Below are 21,450 nucleotides of genomic sequence, written 5' to 3' on the forward strand. Positions count from 1 at the left end.
GGATGGATTGTCCTCCCAGTCCACAGAGCATCTGGCTGTGGAACGACAGATGCTGACAGCTGGACTGACAGCCAGCATATGTCCCTTTTCTTTATTCCTGCTCTGCTCAGACAATTGAACTGAAGGAATGGGGGTGCTTTGTGTTAAGAAGGTATAGACCTAATAGCTTGTGACTCCAGAGAAGAGCCCCTATTCTCCAGGAGAGCCTGGGGAGCAATTAGCCTGTGTCTGATCTTAGCCTGGAGAGTTATTATGGGAGGACTGAATCCACAGAACCTTCAGTTGTCCAATCTCATTCATGCCACATTAGGGTGTTTGTTTTTCTTAGTTACAGCAGTGTCAGTACTAAGATGACCTGAATTAGGCCTCTATTTTGTGTCTAAAGGAGATATTTTATTTTTGGTTCAGCATAATCTATTATATTTGTATTAATCACCAGTGGTGGAAAGAAACTGAGGTACAGTTCTGAGGTATTTGTACTTTGCTTTAGTATTTTCATTTTATGCTACTTATAGTCATTTGAGATGGAAATTTTGTACTTTTTATTGCACAATGATTATCTGACAACTATAATTACAGATTAGTTTTAAAAATTAAAATTGTCCAGAAGAAAAAAAAAAAACAAAACATCAAATAAATGATGAGGTTATAAAATACAACATAAAAGCCCTTACAAAAAAGTGACACCAACTTGAGCACATAAACTGTCGGTAGTTCCGCCAAAGAGACATTTCCCTTTTAAACTTCTCACAGTTTCATTTAAGTTACAGTCCGAGGTCAAGTCTCCCAGATTTATCTTGTATAAAGCGATTAAATCTGTGTGTGCTTTAACTTAAGAGCACTTCTGAATGCAGGGCGCTTAGGCTACTTGTAATGGACTATATTTACACAGCTGTACCCGTAGTTTCATTCAAGTAAATGTTTTGTGTACTTCTACCCTACTTCTACCTCTTATATACAGTCTATGACTTCTACCAGCTCTCAGTCACAGCGGCCTCACTCCATGTGCCGAACACGTGCGCTTTGTTTTGCAACGTGATGACGTCGCGCGTAGTTTACAGGAAGTAATTTGCATTTTCACCAAATCAACACAACACATTAAATGCTGGCCTTATATCAAGAGTTTAAGTAAGTTTTTTTTCTATTTAAAGCAATAGTAGGGGTGAAGGTATTTGCAGAGATAACTTGGTATGATACGAGTTGGTTTGTAAGGACAGGGGACGCGGCTGCTTTCTTAAACGATTAGTTTATCGGCTGGAAGCTAAGCTAACTGTTAGCATTCAGGTGCCTCCTCACTGAGCACTGACCTGAAAAACCTCGCTAGATGCCGCATCGTGTTTGCTCTGCAGCCAAGTTAGGTCGAAACAGGCTCACCAATTATAATATATGATGTTATGAACACGTGAAATTAAAGCGACCGTCTGGCGTATTACATTATGCCAGACTTATACATTATGTGGTAATACATTATGCCAGACTGGCATAGTATAATGCGTTCACTAATTAACCTCAGACGTTTCCAGTGAAGCCACTTTCCCTCTGTCCTTTGGTTTCTTCTCTGTAGGGATGGGTGTGAAGGGTCTTCAGTACTTCATGGACTGCTGCTGTCCAGATGTCTGTGTGACTGTGAACCTGAGAGAAATGGCAACGCAACATGTTGCCAGAAGCACAGCCACAGATAACAGCACAGGTAGACAGAGGATGTATGAGTGTCCCTGGGGTCCAGCTTCAATACAGTATTCTGTTTCTATCTTTGTCTTCAACGCTTTTTAAAGTTTCCATATATCACATGCATGGTGTCCCTTTTTCTACAGGAACCCAGAAATCTGACTTCTCATTTTGCCAGTTTAGTGGTGAATGGTGTTGTTTCACCACTTCTATAAACACAGCACAGAAATGAATAGATGATCTCCACCATACTGAATACATCTGTCAACAGTGCCTGTTTCAGGTCATGTCTCAATAATAACAGCATAAGTGGTAGCACCCATACACCCACTTACGTCGTTTCTAAGGGTACTGTTACTGAGATTTTTAGTTAATGCAGTCAGTGAGAAAACACACATGCACCTGTCTTGCCAGAGTGACAAAAACAGCAACTGTTTCGAATCCTTAAATGAGTTAAAAGATGATATTAGATGATAGACAAAAAACATTGCATTTGATGGACAGCATATAATTTTTTCTGTTTTATTTCTGTTTGTAATATTTATTTTTATATATTTTTATATAATATATACATTTCATATATATATATATATATAATATATATATAACACACATATATATATAATATATATAACATATATATATATATATATATATATATATATATATATATATATATATATATATATACATTATAAGTGTGTTCACTATCCCTAATTGTTAACCTGGTGGTGTTCACATAAGTACCAACATTGCCAACCCACAGCAACATACACAGACATTAGCATGTTGTTTGAAAGATGAGAGTAATTCTTATATCACTGGCAGCAATGAGGCAACAAAAGTTTTGATGATCTAAAGGCTGGTAGCTTTGAATACCAAAAAACTAAAAACCAGACATTTCGTGCCTGTTGTTGGGGATGAGTGTTTAGATGTGGGCTCTGTTACCTTTGAATTTTCACTCTTTGTGTAGGTCCCACACTTGTTGTGGATGGTATGGCCTGTCTGCGCCACTGGTACTCATGTAAGGACTGGGTGTGTGGGGGACAGTGGAAGGAGTATATGGACATCCTAAAGAACTGGGTGGAGGTATTTACCTCTGCAGGCATCAGACTGGTCTTCTTCTTTGATGGGGTGGTGGAAGAGCAGAAGAGACAAGAGTGGGTGAGGAAAGAAACACTGTAAACCTGAGGAGTTTGACTATTTTCTTTGAGCAAATATGTTGAAATTGATTTAATTCAACACATCTTAAACATTTGCCTGTTAAAAGACTCTCTATCCACTCATGTCTTTAGTTACAGAATTCACTGACAGATGCATGGTGTATTAAACATCTCTCCTATCGTAATCTTTTAAGTTTTCTCAGTTGATCTTGTTGATTTAGGCAGTCTCAACTTCCTGTTTCCAAACATCCTCTCCTGTCTGCAGGTGAAGAGGAGACGCAGGGTGAACAGAGAAATTTCTAAAATATTTTCTCACATGAAGGCACATGGAGAGCAGCCTGGCAGAGAGCTCTTTTGTCTGCCTTCTGGTCTGGCAACATTCACAAGCTTTGCTCTCAGGTTAGTATTTCGAAGAACAATCACTATTCTGTAGCCTTCTTGTGGATAATATACAGCATATACAGTGAAAATCATGTATTCAGAAGACTTTACTTCATTACATCAAGTTCGATCTGATGATGTTTCTCGTTCCTGCTGTTAATGGCAGATTTACCATTTTAATTGTTGTTTTTTTTCTCAATATAGATTTTATTATTGTTTACAGATCATTGGGTCAAGAAGTGTTTTGCTCAGTGCAAGAGGCTGACTATGAGATTGCCAGCTATGCTGACGAGCATAGCTGCATGGGCATTTTGGGACAAGACTCAGACTTCATCATATATGACAGGTTTGTTAAAATTATAATGTTGTTACACCAAGTAAATGCCAGATGTTAGCATCACCAAAGAGTCTCCCATTTTGGTATTAGAACCCAGGATCTATGAGACAGTAAACATATGTTCTAAGCATATTCAACACGATGAGTTAATTTCTTTAAAGTGGTTGGAATTAAAGTATTTTAAAAAAAACTTTAAAATTGTTATTGATAAGTCATGGAAAATGTGTATAAACTGTCTGATCTGAGCATGTGTTTTTCTTTTTTAAAGTGCCCCCTACTTGTCAGTGGCAAAGCTGCGGATAAACAGCCTCACCACTGTCCTGTACGACCGACAGAGGTTCTGCCGAGCCACTGGATTGGCTATTTTCCAGCTACCATTGCTGGCGTGTCTCCTAGGTAACGATGTCGTGTCAGAGGAGCGGATGCAACACATCAGGAATAATGCCATGGCAACGTACAGGTGTCTTTAACTTTGCTGTTTGCTTTCTATCCATATTTCCTCTAATTCATGAATCTTGAATTTCAATTTTCATTCTTATCTTCCAAATGAATACCACCTTGATATGAATACTTGACATGAATACCTTTTCATAATATAAAAAAAAATGTGACATGGAATTATTTTGCATTCCAGACTTACTTCAAACAAGGATTTTTTTTTGTGATAGTCATAATTAGAATACACTAACTAGTCTCTGATCTGTTTAACCTGACAAGAAGTAAGCCGTTCACTCTGAGATCAATAGTATATTTAGTTTTTAGTCTAGATCAATGTGGAACTGCTGAACCAAAATTGTTGATTTTTGTCTGCAGAGAAAAAAACCCCTTCATCTTATTTAGGCATTTAACAGTGAGCCAACTTAGTTAAAGTTCAGATGAGGACATTACATGACAATCCTGTTTTATTGTTTACCAGGAAAAACGATCCTGCACCACACTCTGGTGCTCCTCAGGGACAGATGGTCTTAGCTGTATCCCAGCTTGTGAGATCTTTGTGGGCCAGTCAAGCAGAAGATACTGACCATATCCTCCAGTCTCTGAATCTATCAGCACCTCACAGAGAGCTACTCAAGAGGGGGATCCACTCCTACTCACTACCTGGACAGGAAGTTCCTCAGCGAGGTGACATCTCTGCATATCCCGCCAGCTCTGCCTTTGAGAAATATGTTAGTCCAGAAATATTAAAGGTATGTTATGTTTCACATACATACACGGCATGTGTCCTGTAGAAGTCTCTTAAGTTCTGAGAGTACTAAATGCCAGTCTGACTAAATATTGTCTCCCATGTGGTTTTCCCCAGGCATGCAGAGAGAAGCATGTAGCAGCAGAGGGTTTTATGGTTTACACTGTTGTGTGTGAGGGACTCACTGAATGTAGCAACACTTTGGAGGATGAGGAGGACACTGAGCTGCTGCCACAGGCCCTTGTCTACAAACCCTGCAGACAGCACATCTATGGACTGCTGCTTGGGCATGATGGTAGGACTGAGGGATCACCTGCATATACATAAAGACAGACATGCACACATATTTAAGGCTATTTCACACACATGCAGATCCAGATGCACTCTGGCAACACCATGCACACAGTCAGAAAACTACACATGTAAGCATGCAGTCACATATCAGCAAGGACAGTTGCTCATATCAAGGTAGACATACACAATGTTGCAAAAGAGAGGTCATAGTATATCTAACATGCAGACTGTGCACATAACCATGGACATACAGTACACACACCCCACTAGAAATACATGCTCAGTAGTAGAGTTTGTGCTTTTACCGTGTGGTGTCATGAGTATACTGTAGTTTAAAAATAAAGACAACATTTTTTGTCCTCTCCAGACAGTGGTGTGAAGTCAGTCCAAGTCTTACTGTGACTTTTTTGTGTTTTCAGGCAGCACTATTGGCACTCCAGCGATTAGGGAATGGTTTGTGTACCCTGGAAACCCTCTGAAGGAACCTGAGATGGTCCAACCTCTCCCCCTCAGCCTCCCATGTACCCAGTTTCTCTCTCTGTATTCTTGGGGTCAAGTTAGGACATAATTTTAGTTTTGTTTTGTTTTTTTTTTTGCTCTGCGAGGATGATCCACTTTAGTTTACAATGCTCAAGCAACAAAATGAGTCATGTGGTTTTAAAATTGTTTCCATTGTTTTCCTATGGAAATAAACTAGCAGTTGTGCTGTAGCCTCTTAGGCATTGATGACTCTGAAAAGGTGCTTTTACATAGACATCAAGATTAATGCACTTAATACTTTAAGAATATCAGTCTCAGTTCATGCAGTCTTTTTGCCAACCATACCCACAGAGCTTTTTCTCTTTTTTTCATTTTTTTTTTTACACCTGCAGGTGATCGTCCCAGTCTGGACTTATTGTGGTTTGGCACTGGCCCTAATGTTTCTGCCCTTCGCCTGACATCCTTCCTAACAATTTTTGACTGTCAGGAGTTCTCTGACTTATATGGAACTATTGAAGGCTCTCTCCTGGTTGCTCTCTGCCTGATCACTTACATAATCTTGCAGGTAATGTCAACTTTTTCTTCTATGTTGTTGTTTTCACAAGGTAAAGACAACACAGCTACAAGAAAGAAAGAAGCCAAATTCAAATCAGTGTAGAGGATGGTATTTTTTAAACTAAAGTCAAATTAATCAAACAGGAAAAGAAAACACTTTGTCTAGCTACATATAATCCTCCAGCTAAGGGAAACCTAAACCCCCGAATGGAAGATTTGTGCATGCAGTCTGATGATTTCATTATTGGACGCCATCGTATATCATGAATCATCATCAGCCAATGTTTACATGTATAGGAACAGTCAACAATGGAAAATGTAATTTATTTTTATTTAATTCTAATTGAAAATACATGTAAGTGATTTTCTCTGATGTTATACTAGTATTTTTTCCACTTTTACAACCTTCTCCGTCGGGTGTTCCGTTTGCCAAAGACCATGAAAACATCATTAGTGATGTGTGCGATGACGTCTCTACGGTGATTGATATGTCTCTTTTGGTTTTCAGTGGTGTGGGCTGCATGTTTGGCTTAGCCTTCAATGAACAAGTTAAGCTGTTAAATGAAGCAGTTGAGTACAATAGAATTCAGTTTGTATTTAGGCTTTTCAGCCAAGATAATGGCAGTATACAGGGAATAAAGCAACACCTGGTGATTTATGTAAACAGAAAATGAAAGACCAAATGTATTGGTGACAATTAAACATACAAGTCAGCTCTTGATTTGGGATTTACATCTATAACACATATACAACAATTATTTTGCTCTTTTGTCAGCTTGTGATGTGAAGTTAAACACAACTTGTTGACAGTCTGTTTTGTGTTGTTTTGCCGTGGCTTGATGGTAGCCATTATCACCCACTGAGGGCCCAGTTTAACCACAGACACTGGTCTTTGTAACTGAAGCTCTTATGTCAGCACAAGGTCTGATAACCACCCAAAGGCTTTAAATATTTCAAGAGAATTCTTAATTCACCCCAGATCTCTTCTGTTCTGTTTTTTTGGTTGTAAATTTTAAACTATAAACATATGTGCTGTTTGTAATCCTGTTGTAATGCCTTGTTTTCAAATTTGAATTGATGATCGCTTTTCAAAGAATGTGAACGCAGCAGAGATTTATGTTTTTTGTTTGCACTTTTTGCATTGACGTCATCTGGTGGAGCTTAAACACAACAGAGATTGCAGGAACAGATCACCTGGATGAAGGTGCATGCGTCATTTTGCAGGAGTTAAACAAAAATTATTGTAGATTCATTAATCAACACTGTAACAAATGCAGTGTAGACAGATAGTAATTCACTCTTTAAATGACTCCCTGACAAACAACATCCCCTTCCAAAGAAATTCATTTCAAACATTGTGTTAAGATTTCAAAAGATGCTTATGAAAAACAGTAAAATGGCGTCTTCCATTGTATCATCACACTTGTATCACACAGTTTGTTATGAAAGAACTGTGCTGTTTAATTTTAAGTTAAATTTGAACATAAAGGAAAAACAAGAAGCCAGAGACAAACATAAGATCAGTAAGGTTTTAACAAACTAGCTAATTAGGCCTCAGTAAATTAAGGTGTATGACATAATTTTGCCAATAGCACTCTCTTCAGATAGAGTTGAACACTCAGAGACACAAAGATCAACAGGCGGCATTGCAGACAGATACATATTTTAGACAGACGGATACTTGGATCCAGTCATTTAAATGGATGAGGGACCAACAAACAGTCCAAAGAGCAGCTTGTTAGATGGACCGTTAGACGAGTAGACAATCAAAGCTGGGACAGACAACAGTAGCTGTTGTCTGATTACTGCTGCATTCACATTCCCCCGTCACTCTTCTGTTTAAATAGCTTCAGGGTTTGTTTGTTTTGAACACACAACTGGGCAGCCTTGTTTCTGTATTCAGCATTGTTTCTTTCTCTGTTGAATTGTTGCATAGAGAGCAGACAAAACAAACTGACCCGCGCAGAAGACACACTGCGATGTGATTGAATTGGCTAACAATATATTCTCCGCGGTGCTATGTGTGTACATGTGTGTGTATGTGTGGATGTATGTGTGTTTATGTGTGTGTGTTTTCAGGTACAGACTTTGTCTCAAGAGGATGTGGATGCCTACCTGAGTCAGTGTGTCTGTCTGAGCATAAAATCTCCCCAGGAGCTTCAGCAGATTAAGGTCAGTTACAAGCAAAAATATGCAAATTAACAGATACTGCATATTGATTTTTATTGAAAAATAAATACATAAAATGACCTGCTCCATTTTCTGATTTTCACCGAAATGTTATGTCTCAATGCAGTCAAATGTGTTGTGTTTCCTGCTGCAAGAAGACAATGTTCCCTGCAGTTTACAGTAAACAAAGTCCTCTTGTGGCAAACACTGGTCAGAAAATGTTTCCAGTGATAGAAAGTGAAGAAATAAATTGGGAGAAAATACAAACACTCTGCTGATTGAGACTCTGTGGAAAAATACAAAACAAACTAAACAATTATGGTAAACTACAGTGGAGCTGTGGAATGGAAATTTTGCATTATATATTTTTTTAAAACAGATTTTTAGATTCACCTTCTTAAAAGTTCAAAATAAAAATGAATGTTTCCAGATTTTTTATTCCTTTACGCAGTTTTTGAAGAATAAAAGCTTAAATTAATGAGCTTTATACATATTTTTGTACAGACACAATCTGAAAGTAAAGCCAAATGAAAGTGTTTCATTACAGATTATGGGGTATTATGAGAATATTACACAGCAAAAATATGAGGGTTGAACAATAAGAAACTGTCTAAGTTCTGACATATTGGGCTGCAACAAATTTTTATTTTCCTGATTTATTGTTTGTTCTATAAAACAGAAGAAAACAGTAAGAAAAATACAATATAGCACAGGTTCCTGTAGTCCAGGGTGACGTCGTAAAATGTCCTCCTTTGTCCCAACAACTGTCCAAAACCTCAAACTATTTAGTTCACTAATGTGAAGTCAAGGAAAAGCTGCAAAAGTGTTTCATTTGCTGAAAACCATAAATATGACGTGATCTTTAATTGATTAAATGATTCATTCTCTCTCTATTGACGAACTGTTGCAGCTCTAGAGCCAAATCAGATTTATATCTTACAGGAAAAGCTTCAGTATGATGACCTTGTTACCTGACAGTATTTTCAATGATGACTGGTGCCTGCAGAGTTTGGCAGAACATGAAGGCAAAAATACTGAAACTTTTCCATTTTCAGTTTCTCAAATCTGAGGATTTGATGTTATGTAGTTGCCTTTTAAATATGAATATCTCTGTGTTTTAGCTAGCTTTTTCCCAATGTTTTACTGTATGATTAAACAGTAGTTATTAGATCGATCGATCATGAAAATAATAATTAGTTGAAACCCTGATCTAGATACTGCTGTCCTTGAACTCAGCAAGGCAGCAAGAATGCTGAGTCTTCACTGGACTCGGATGATGTGACTTGTGAGCTGTCAGCTGTGCTTTTCCATTCTCTGGGAAAACGGCCATGCTGTTTGCTGCCTTGTTGTAGCCCCATTTATTTTTACTGCTTAATTACCATACTTATGTCTAGTAATTTGTATTTTTGCTGCTCGTCTGTTTTCTACACAATAATTAGGGCTGGGTGTTGATTTGAATATGCTGTCTGGGAGAGGTTCAGATCAGCAGAGGGGGTTAACTGAGTGACTAGTGTATGGATTAACCACACACACACACACACACACACACGTACACACATGCAGATTTGCATTTTCACAAGTATGCACAATTTATAGAAAGCTACAGATTCACACACACACACACACACACACACACACACACACAGACCAACATGTGCCCCTCACTTTAAGACAGTAAGATTTTGTGTATTAAAATGTTAATTTATTAGAGACTGTGTATGTGTGTGTGTGTGTCTGTGTGTGTGTTTTCAAAGGAGATAATATGAGTCACACCATTTTGGTGTGTTTAGGGGAAAGGGGTTGTTGGTAGGTTTTGGGATGTGCTGGTTTTGTTGCAACATTTCTCCCCATGAGATTGTGTGTGTGTGTGTGTGTGTGTGTGTGTGTGTGTGTGTGTGTGTGTGTGTGTGTGTGTGTGTGTGTGTGTGTGTGTGTGTGTGTGTGTGTGTGTGTGTGAGTGAGACAGAGAGAGTGTGCTGGCGACAGTCGCCTGTCTGTCCTGGCTGCCATTCACCACATGGAGCTATTTACACACACATTTGAACACAACACCCTGCTGGACACACACACACGCACACACACACACTTCTGTCTTTGTCTCTCTCACATTGTGTGTTCTCATGTTCTTCTTCTTTTTACTCCTAAGCACTTTCTCTTCGTTATCTGTCTGTGCTCACCTTTCTCTCTATCTTGTTTCTCTCTCTTTGTGTCGGTGTGTTTGTGTGCACAATCAGGCTTTTGTGTCTCTGTGCAGTGGTTCATTGTTTTCAGAAGGTGAAGCTGTGTTTGACTGGAAGCAGGTGGCAGGCATGGCTGTGTGTGTGTGAGTGTGTGCATACACGTAATCCCTGTTATCAATGCTATCTGCTAGAGGACAGGTGAGAGCAGAAAACACACACACACACACAGAACATCTGCCTGCTGTTATCTTTGCTGTCCTTCTCTCTGCCCCGTCATCATCCTCTTTCTTTATTGTCCTCTTCCAGTTTCCTCTTTCTTTTCCTCTCTCCTTTCTTCATCAGCAAACAACAAAATCCTGCTTTTTTGTCATAATTTATGAACCTAGTGGGGAACATAAAGCATCTGTTATGATTAAGATGTTTGTCTGATTAATTTCATTAATATAGTCTAACAGATATTAAATGTAGCCATTGAGTTTGAGATTGGAAGATATCTTTATGGAGTCATTTTTAAAATTGTGAGTTTAATTGTGTGTTAAATTACTTGATTTACGTATTAGTATTTTGTCCATTAATTGGACTATTATCTGAATGTAAGAAATGTAGCTTTGATTTTCTCAAAGCTACATTTCTTACATTCAGATAAATAAGGAACAATGTTTAAATCTTTCATTTTTCTCCTTTTATTTTTACTTCTCAGTGCCTCATTATTCAAAATCTTCATACAAGAAAAACAAAACAATGTATTATTTTACTCTCAAATCAATGTAGATTTGTTGCACTGAGCCAAACTGAGAGTTTCACCATCAGACAGTCATCTCAATTTTGTGTCACCTTTGGCCACTTCAGATGGTAGATAGATGGACAGATACACAGATAGATTGACTGCCGTCTGCCAGGGAGCAGAGGGAAGCAGAGTAAAGTAACAGGGAAGTGGGTGGTCTGAGTCGTATATAATTATGTGATCTATGTGTCAGGATTGAACAGATAAAGCTGTCCAAATTGGGGTTGGGAAGCGGCAATTATTTTAGTAACTGTGAGAGAAATTTTAAGGACTTTCTTCCGGGTGGTGACACTAATTGAAAAAGCAGATGGCCTCTTTACAGCGGGGGTGTTTGAACGATGCTGCAGGCCAGGGGGATATTTGGTGTGTAGACTGAAGTTGATTCATTGATTCATTGGCAACTAGAAAGACAGTAAGTGGACTTAGGATAGCGAGCCAAGATTTTTCTGTCAAATTAAGATTTATATTTTGTAATAATAATGGAGATTATTGCAAGATTTATTAATCACATTAGTAAATGAAACAGTGAGGTCTCTCTCTATGGACAGTCGAGTGACCAGCTGTGTGGTCTGTTGTTGTTTGGGGCAGAGGATCTGTCATTCGGTTGTTAAACTTTAAGCTGAAGGAATTTATTGTCGCATCTGGTGAAGTCATTTGTTACCGGGCTCAGAAGAGTCACTGTTTGCTGCCGAGTCTTGGCTGTTTCATTTGCAAATATAACATACCAAAGTATCCAGCCTCATGATAAAGATACCATTCAAATAAAAACAGTTTTTCTTTCTTTGCTCTCAGCTGCCTTTCCTCTCCAGTCGTGCGGTGCAGCTGGGATCTCTCTATGTCCGAGGACTGAGCCACCTGCTGGGTGCTAACTGCGCCAGTGGCTGCCCGCTGCCCAACGCTGCCCTGATGCCTTGGCACAGCTTCGACGGACGGCTGTTCCACTCAAAGTACCTGCTGGCACATAGTGGGACAGAGAAAACTGTGCTGCTGGACAACGATGTGAGTGGAGACAGGAAAACAAAAAGGGGAATGTGTGCATGTGTGTTTGGGTGCGTGTGTGTGTGTGTAAGCTGTTTGTGACAGAGATTTGAGGAGAGACGTTGTCTTCTATTACAACTGTTTTTATGTATGTTGGTTTTATTTTTACCTTTTATTTTTCCATATATGACCAGCCTCCTTTTGAGATGTTTCTTTGTTAATGCAGTGTGTATAATGTGCACATGTAATCTGAAGTGTGTTAATGTCTTCCTCCAGTCATCCTGTCTCTCCCAGTTTCTTCACCTGAGAGAGAGACTTATAGAAACCTGCAGGAAGAGAGGCAGAGTCCTGCAGTACAGACCCAGACCCAATGCACCAGAGCAAAGTCATAAAACCACACCAGGAGCCGGGTACAAAGACGGACACACAGGTGAGACATATCTTGTTAGACCACCTTCCAAACACTTCAGCCACCTGATTTTTGAGGCATTTTGCCTTTATGCGATACGACAGTAGAGAGTGACAGGAAGGGGCAGAGAGAGGGGGAATGAGTAGGGCGTCAAACCGGCAACTCGCCTGCTAAGAGCATCTGCGCTCATGTGGTGTGTACCCTAACCACCCGGCTATCGGGTCGCCCCAACTACCTGATTTTTTACAAATTTTCACTGTCTTTCAACTTGTGACCAGCAGTGGTTGTGAGTGATTAATGACTTATATCAGAATCTGTCAACACATTTTTGTTTATAAGATCTTGCCAATTATATCTAAAACATTTTAAAAAGACACTTACCTACCCACTTAATCAAAAAATTACTCACTTTAAAGTACTGAAATGAACAAGTTCAACCTTAGATTTGTTGAGATGTTGTGAGTTTTGACTAAATGCCTTTTGTGTTTTCTCCTTCCTCACTCTTACTCAACATTCACTCTGTCTGTCTGTGAGTGTTGGTTCTACGTTGTTTTCATGTGGCATAATTATGCAGCCAGGACTTTTTGATCTTGAGACCATCCTGGTTAAATAAAGGTCAGCGGGAGAAAAATATTTTGACCTGAATTAAGAAATATTATGGTGTTTCTGGGGCGTCCTGGTAGCCTAGTGGTTTGGATGCATACCATATAACCACAATGTCCGCTGTGCAAATCTGAATTTTTGTCACATGTCATATCCCTCCTTCTCCTCCCGTGTTTCTTGTCTGTGTCTATACCGTCAACTTTCCAATAAAGAAGTAAAAATGCCAAAAGGCATGTTATAAAAGTGATATTATGATGTCTGTATTATTGGGAAGGATCCAGTAGTTCAGTTTTCATGTTTTGGAGCTAGTCTTTCTTTGTAATCATTGTCCAAAGTACACAGACATAAACTGGCCTCGAGTGATCTGAGTGGCAGGAGCAAACTGTAGCTCATACGAAAAACAGTTTGGTTTCTGGAGCCAAACAGAGAAGCAGCATTTTAATCTGATAGTTGATCTGTGGTTGTAGTTCTCTGGTGCCCCACACAGAACCACATTACCCAGAGGGCCATGCTGTAATGAGGTCCATGTGTGCTGCGGCCTTAATGCATAACGCAGTGTGCATGCACACACACAAATGCACATGAGTGCACGCTTGGGTCCGAGACTTGCTTTGTCAGTGCACTAGTAATAGTAGGTTTCTGTTTATAGGCTGGGAGAGCTCTATTTTAAGACACACAACAAGACTAACTGATTACAGGCTTCTCTCTCTGTCTCTCCCCTCTCTCTGCTCCCCTTCCCCTCAGTTGTTCCCCTCTGTTTCACTTCTTCCTTTCAGTTTTCTCTCTTCTCTCTTTACACTTTCTCTGTTTCTTTTTTTTTCATTTATCACTCTTGTTCTCTTTCTGGTTCGCCAGATGTCTTTCCAACATATTCACCCCCCTGCTCACGTACTAGTTTGTTCTGCATAAGTGTTAATGTGGCCTGTTTGTGTGATGCTCTTAATTGTAATGTGCCAAGTCAAGCTCCCTGTCAGTACAACACTCGACTGTAATTTACATGCTCCATCCTACTCTGTAGTCAATCTCAGAAGACAACTCAGCAGTAGCCTATGAAATTTGAACCCGTCGTTTCTATTCAACCCTGCGACTTATAAACCTTTTGCGACTGTTTCTCTGCGTGCCATGTTGGCGCAGAGTCTCCGATTTGCGCCGAACTGTCTGCTTTTTGCCCAAGTCAACCCCTGTGGGTCTCATGAGGATGTTTCTGGTTTTATAGATGGAAAGCTATACACTCTTTATACCTCAGTGTTTCATTTCTGCTAGACGCAGACACCAATCATTACTACAGAACTGTGGGGATATGAAGAGTGTGTGTGTGTGTGTGGGAGAGGGAGAGAGGGAGAGAATGTGTGTGCGTGAGAGTAGTGGTGGCGCTATGTGGTATCGTTGAGGGCCCGGTTTGGTTTTTGTTTGGAATCAGGCCTGATGTTTAGTCTCCTCAGCAAATATCTCCTCTGCCCGCCTGCCCTTGCAATTACACTCTAGCAGTGAATCCAGTATAGACGTTCTACCACATCTCTTCAGTCTATTTTTGTCCAAAAAAGACAAAAAGTAAATGAAAAACAACCTCATTTTCACATCGGCTCTCATTTGCTTCAGTGTGTGTTTTACTCTGGTTGAGAGTAGTGATGTACTTCTATTTTCTCCTCCAATCTGTCATCTGGTAATGTTAATTTTCAATAACACACATTTCAGTCTCCTCTGATGCAGAAATAACATATTTTGCATAATTTCTAATCTCTCTCTCTAAACTTATTTGTCTCCCTTGTTTGGTTTTACTCTAAATCTAAGTCAGAGAAACTTTTCCAGAAGACATAACAACCACTGAAGTAGACCTTGAAAAAGTTTTGGTACTTGTGGCCTGACTGACACATTGTTCACTTATGCACAGCGTGCTTTCATGTGCTTGTTTCTCCAGTTTCACACTCAGGCAGTGGATTGATGGTAGCAAGCTACAGCTCCCAATTGGCAAGGGCTAAAGTTGGACTTGATGTTTTATTTTGAGCACTTTGTAATTGGCTTAAAATCTGCCACATCTGGCGAGTGAAACGTATGTTAAAAGCTTCTGAAAGTGAGGATAGATTATAATGGTTGCTAAACAGGAACAGGAAAACATTTAGCTTCATTAAGTTAATAATTTTTATGATACAGCAGAGCAAATGTTGCCAACTGTGATGGTTGAAAAACTGTAATTGATGGACGCAATCTGATGATCTGGAAGCATTCAGCTTAATTTCTTTCTTTGAATAATTCAGCTTGGATGGCTACTGATCACAGTATATACAATGTAAGAAACAACACTTAGAAACTGACACTAGATGAAAGTTAATCATAAAACATCCATGGTTCCAGTCTGAAGTGTTTGTAACATTAACATATTACACAGTAAGTCAAAAGCCAAGTTATAGCAGCTATAATCAATATTGAGATCACTCATAGTGATGATTATGGCGAACTATCAAGTGACACTGCAGATTTTGCTGGTAGCTGGTGAACATAGTGGAGCATTTAGCAGCTCAACAGTCAGATGTTTCCCTCAGGAGCAAAAAGCGGAGTGAATATTGGTCTTAGGGTCCGTTCCAGTACCCACACTTGTAGTCTTGACCAGTGTTGCAGCCATTTAGTAAAGTGCCCACATTAAAGAAAAAAATACAAACGCACACTACACTTAACACAGATGGTTCTTATGTAATATTAATAATCCCGTTCCTACATTGTCAAGATAATGATAATAATCTTTTATCATAGATTTTGATTCATTCTTAAAAACTTTATCACACACAAACCATTCAAAATAATATGTTGTGCCTCTTAAGTGTTTCCAGATAACTTCCACTTATTAGCTCAACAAATCATCTGAGTTGGATTGTGTCATGTACAGTATTTGATACTTACTCACCCAGTCAACATATGCGTGTATGCCCCTTCAAGACCAGGTGCAACGTTTTCATGCTTCTGCCTTTAGAGTCGGATGCAAGCACATTTTATATGATGTCATTGTTTCCAAGACACATGGCCAATGACATTTATCATGATTCACTGAAATACACATGGGGAGGGTGCTAGTGAACACTATCAAATTTTTCAGAAAACCGTCAAGTTTTTGGAGGGTGTTTTCAAACAATGCCTAGGTTTTAGAATGACTATAGAGGGCACCTTGGGACTTAAACGGGTCTGAATGGGTACTTGGGCACTGTGGCAATTACTGGATATATGTCACACTATTAGGTACTTGACTGCTCTTAGATTTTGCAAGTGTGGGTACTGGGATGAACCCTTACGTTATTAAAGTTACTAGAAACATGACTCCAAATGAATACTCATGCTGCTCCTGCTTGATGTGTAAACAAGAAACTGTTTGCCAACAGGTTTGCTATATAAACTTAAAAGGTGATAACACTGTATGCCAATGTTTGTGTTCACTGTTTGCTCCTTCTTCATTAAAGCGGCCAAAAAATCAGTTAATGCAGGTTTAAAGCACCTTAAATTTGTTTGAAGTATTTCTCTGTAATGTAAAAAAGCTCAGACGAGGGCTTCATCCGGACTGTGTTCTTTAATCAGACTTGATTGCCTTTGGCCAATTTTCAAAGCCGCACAGAAATACCTGGCATCACAGTTTTCCGTTGGAGCCCAGTGCACTTCACCAGTGAGATGATCACTCAGAAAAGACAAAAAATACCAAATTATCTCATCTGAAATAACTGAAGTTGTTTCAAATTTCATATAGCACTACACTGTTCAGAGTCTAAAGCTGATTGAGAAACTATGTTTTCAGTCTCTTTGAATGTTACAATATAAGTAAAGCTTTGTTTCTTATCTTCAGGTGGTGGTGAGGGCTGGAGGGAGAGAGGAGACGTGACAGGAGGTCCTCGACACGGAGGGGGCTGGAGGGAAAGAGGGGAGGACAGAAGAGACTGTAGTGAATATGAAAACAGAGAGAGAAAGTGGGAAAGAGGAGGACACAGAAGAGGGATGAGCGGAGGCCAATATTTTCATCCTCGTTCTTATCCTGACTGCCACAGCGGAGGCCCCCAGAGCACGAGCCATCCTCCAGGACAGTCCAGAGGTCGACCGTATCGCAGCAGAGGGACATACCACCTGGCTCCCAGGTAACACCAGGATGGCACTAAAATGTCACGGGAGTTTCCTCCTCTTCTTCTCTAATGTGTCTTCTGTTCTTATCTGTTCTATAACATCATGTGTCCTCCTCTCCTCTGCCCTCAGATGGTCTCAGCCTCCTGCACCAGGAACATAACTCGACCCTGAACAGAGAGGACAGGAGCAGAGGATTAGAGGGAAGGACTTGAGGAGTTAAGAGGATGGGAAAGTCGTGATGAAAGGAGAGAAAGAATCAAATTTCTCTGAGCAAACTGATTAGCGAATCACCCATCAGGAATGTTTGTCTAAAGGATGTACTAGGTAAATTGAAATGGTAGTAAATGGGGATCAAGAGGAGTCAGAGTAAAACTTGATTTCATTTGCCAATTTAAACTGAAAGAAAATTGTGAAAAAAAAAAAAAAACTATGTCGATGTATTTTTTTAAGTCGGTCATGAGTCATCTCAGGGATGTACCTGTCTTACGTTGACAGAAAATTAACAACACAAAGGAGAAGTAAGCAAACAAACACAGAAATGAGCCACTTCAAACATGCACTGAGTGAATTAATGGTTAATCCTCACTCCTGTTTTTACCTCTTATCTTTGACAATAAAAGGGCAAAGATCTTAAAAGCTGTGTGTATCCAGTGCCATAATCCTTTGAATGGTTTTAACTAGAGAAGCGGTAATGCTGGTGTTGAATATCAGCTGAAATAGGACATCTAAGATTACTAAAGAAAAGCACCATAGATTTATACATGTATCTTTACACACTAACTTGATACCAGGAGCCATTTGTGACAAGTCAAAAACAAAATGAGGCAACTAGAGTTTGTTTTTTCCACACACACAAGAATGTTGCCTGTATGGATACTAATGGAGAAGGAAGGTTATATTTTAAACTCTTTTGTAGTGTGAATGTCCTGATAGCTACACTACACCAACCCTGTACCTAGGAGCTTCAGATTTTTGGTGCCATTATTACATTTCTTTCAAATGTCACAATGTTTTTAGCTGAAATTTTTGTTTTGTTGTTTCTCGCACAGGAAAGGGCTGTGACAACATCCATTTCTTGTTTGAACAACTACTCTTATTACTCACATGTAATCAAACTTGGATCCTAAAATTATTTTTGAAATCTGTGACTAAGAGTCAACATGACCAATACTTAATGTCCTAAAAATCCCAGAACCAGATTTCAACATCTGATCCCAACAACACATTTGAGACATCACAGCACTGTGCTGAACCTGCTTAAATTATTTTCACACTGACTATTGAGAGTGTGTGGAAATCAATTGTGTGTGTGTGTGTGTGTGTGTGTTGGGTTGATGAGGAATGTATTGCCTGTATAGTCAGGCTGACTATCTTCCTGTGACACCGTGAACGTAAAACCCACCAGAGGAAAGGGATGCAGAGAAAGTTCCACAGCTTGAGTGCTCCTGTCCCTCTGGGTGTGTGTGTGTGTGTGTGCGTGCGTGCGTGTGTGCGTGTGTGCGTGCGTGTGTTTGTGCGCACCTATAAGCAGAACAGATTTACTCAACAAATGGAAACAAATGGAGGGAAGTCAGACTGTTGATATAGTGATGGTGAGTGTGTGAGCTCAGTCGTTTCACAGTTTTGTGATCTGCTCGTCATTCAGGTAACAGGTGCTCCAAGCTATATGTTTTTAATGAACTGAATAATAATAATTTAAAAAACTTTATTTATATGCACATTTAACATAAAAAGCTGTGATGCACAGATATGTGATCATCAAAACACCTGAATGAAACTGTGTATGAGTTTGAATTTACCAAAGGTTTTAAAATGTTTTTTTTTTTTTAAGATGTGACGTTCTCAAACATACACAGACGCTGATCCAGAGTCTGGTGCCTTCAGTTTAGTTTCAGTTCTGGTTGCAGAGTTTTGAACCAAATCTAAAAAATACATCAGGTGGTGGTGACTGAAATGTACATGTTCATCAACTCGAGGTCTGTGGAGATGACTGCACAGTGTTTTCACACTTTAATAAGACTTTGGGAAACCACTCAGCCTGTGGTAGTGATATTTTATGTTGTGTTACTCTTTCACAGTTTTTTTTACTGTACTGTTTTTTTGGGGGGGGGGTTATTTGCCTTTTTATTTACTTTTTTTTTTTGCTTAATTGTTTGACTAGTTATCAGTAGACTGAAATGTACGTAAATTTATCTTTTAACCACAATTAAGAAATTTACCACCACCTTGTGGAAGATGAGAAGTCAGGCTTTTTCCCTTTGATTCCTTCCTTTTAGTCCTTTACAGGGAGCGAACATGCATCATTGCGTAAAGCAGCAGCTTTGGCTTTCACCCTCTCCTATGCAGATGTTTCATGTAACATTACCATCCTGGAGAGATTAAGGTTGCAGGTTTTTTCCCCCATAACAGTGACCTGACTAAAAATAAATGGAAGTTGAAAGTTTTGGCTGACTTAAAAATAACACTGTACAGAAATATGTCAGATGAAAAGTAGTAGAAATGCTGTTGTCAGATGATTTATTTAGATTTATTGGAAAACAGTAAACATTTTATCTCCATGCTGGCGTTTTACTGGGTTGAAGTGGTTGAAATTGAGCATCTCAAAGACTGAGTCATGTATAAAACCTTTCCTAGTGGGATGTGACTAAAGTGTACACTCCCTGTACACTTTGTGTGTGTGGGTTAGTAACTGTGGTGAGTGGAGTGGGTGTGGGTGCATGTGTGAGGATGGGGGACTAGGGTGGGCCAAGCAACACACATACATAACTTGGGTCAGTCGCCCCTTCGAGATAATAACAATAACAGGAGAAGGGATGTGTTTTCTGTGGTGAAGAGGAAGCAAGGGATGGAAGGTTAAAAAGGGAGGAAGAGGGAAAAAAAGAAAATGCAAGCGGGAAATGAAGGAGTGTAAAGGAGAGAGGAGAAGTAAACACTGAGAAAGCGAGGAAGAAAGAGGAAACGCCAGGGTGGTCAAGAGAGGTGGAAGACTAAGAATAGAGAAAACAACAGAAAACAGGATGAGAAAAGAGACTAAGTGAATTTAGAAGAGAGGAAAGGGGAAGACAGAAGAGTTAAGGACAGTTGGAGTGCAGAGTCGATAGTCTTGCCTCAGCCACAGGAAACCCTGTTGGCTGCCCAACAAATCAGCTTTGTGTGTGTGTGTAGGTCTGGGCGTGGTCCCTCCAGCAGCAGGGAGACAGACAGTCAAACCCCCTTTCCAGGCCTCCTCCCTGGGATTGGCTCAGGCCTCTTTCCTCTCTGGTGGCTGTCATTCAACAGGCTGTCTACCCTACTTTGTCTCACACTCTGTCTCTGCGTCTTATCTAAATTTTCGGAGGCTTTCCTCCAGCAGAAGTCATCCGACCAGGCACCTATTTGTGTGGCCCAGATGCACCAACGGGGTTTGATTTAAACCCTTGTGGTGTCCAATGGCGGTCACAGCGGGCAGCACCTACACTGATCCTATGGGGACCACAAAACCACTTCGATAACCTTTGTCTCAAGCAAACAGCCACTTTACAGTTTCGGAGTTTCTTTCTCCGATTCCACACTTAGAAGTTTTGCTCTGGACAGGCAAAATGGTAAAACTGTATAGTAGCTATGTGTCATGGGCGTTTTGTTATATTTGGTAATGCATTAAGACATTTATCATATTTTAACATATTAAAAGTGAACATTTTACAATGAAAGTGATCACAGATAAGCTTTAATTTCACAATTTTGAGCTCTAACTGCCATATATATAACAATCACCTGATCTGACTATAAATACATAAACCAGTTCAATACCTTTTTTTATATGCAAGTCATGGCTTTTCTTGCTTTTTTAGCCGTACTAGTTGTGGCGTGGGTCTCTGAATGGCGATGTCAGCCTGTCGTTGAAATTTCCCAGCAACTGATGGATGGATTGCCATGAAATTTGGTTCAGACATTCATGTATTTTTTTCCCCAGTACTTTGGTTTATTATCAAATATTTTTAAAACTCACATCACTGCCAGCCTCAGCTGTACTTTGTGTTTAGAGCTAATTGGCACGCCAAGACATGACACTAAGATGGTGAGCATGGTAAACATTACACCTGCTGAACATCAGCATTGACATTCTGAGCTTGCTTAAGGTAGCATTTAGCCCAAAGCACCACTTTGCCTCACAGAGCTGCTCACATGATTG

General features: G+C 39.7%; 1 protein-coding gene across 2 annotated transcripts; it reads left to right on the forward strand.

Moving 5' to 3' along the window:
- Nucleotides 1-1,012: 1,012 nt before the first annotated feature.
- On the forward strand, nt 1,013-17,915 carry fam120b (family with sequence similarity 120 member B). 2 transcript variants are annotated; one of them, XM_071489421.1, is made up of 15 exons: nt 1,013-1,128; nt 1,565-1,690; nt 2,642-2,832; nt 3,097-3,230; nt 3,436-3,558; nt 3,818-4,009; nt 4,466-4,736; nt 4,850-5,027; nt 5,446-5,547; nt 5,899-6,071; nt 8,141-8,233; nt 11,987-12,193; nt 12,449-12,602; nt 17,008-17,293; nt 17,409-17,915. In XM_071489421.1, the coding sequence occupies exons 2-15, from the start codon at nt 1,567-1,569 to the stop codon at nt 17,437-17,439; spliced, it is 2,259 nt and encodes a 752-aa protein (XP_071345522.1). In that variant the 5' UTR covers nt 1,013-1,128; nt 1,565-1,566; the 3' UTR covers nt 17,440-17,915. The 2 variants fall into 2 exon arrangements, with proteins under 2 accessions (XP_071345522.1, XP_071345521.1); XM_071489420.1 differs by lacking the exons at nt 1,013-1,128; nt 1,565-1,690 and having other exon boundaries at nt 2,696-2,832; nt 3,417-3,558; nt 17,409-17,717.
- The last annotated feature ends 3,535 nt before the right edge of the window (nt 17,916-21,450 follow it).

This window comes from Trachinotus anak, unplaced genomic scaffold (genome assembly GCF_046630095.1).
Source record: "Trachinotus anak isolate AG129_WGS33_773 ecotype Australia unplaced genomic scaffold, CSIRO_AGI_Tana_v1 ptg000011l, whole genome shotgun sequence".
Classification (NCBI taxonomy): domain Eukaryota; kingdom Metazoa; phylum Chordata; class Actinopteri; order Carangiformes; family Carangidae; genus Trachinotus; species Trachinotus anak.

Excerpts from the sequence above, each read along its gene's own strand:
- fam120b (XM_071489421.1), top strand. The coding sequence starts at position 1,567 with ATGGGTGTGAAGGGTCTTCAGTACTTCATGGACTGCTGCTGTCCAGAT. Across the intron at positions 5,028-5,445 it reads ACTGCTGCTTGGGCATGATG|GCAGCACTATTGGCACTCCA; the intron begins GTAGGACTGAGG and ends TTGTGTTTTCAG. Across the intron at positions 5,548-5,898 it reads TCTCCCCCTCAGCCTCCCAT|GTGATCGTCCCAGTCTGGAC; the intron begins GTACCCAGTTTC and ends TTACACCTGCAG.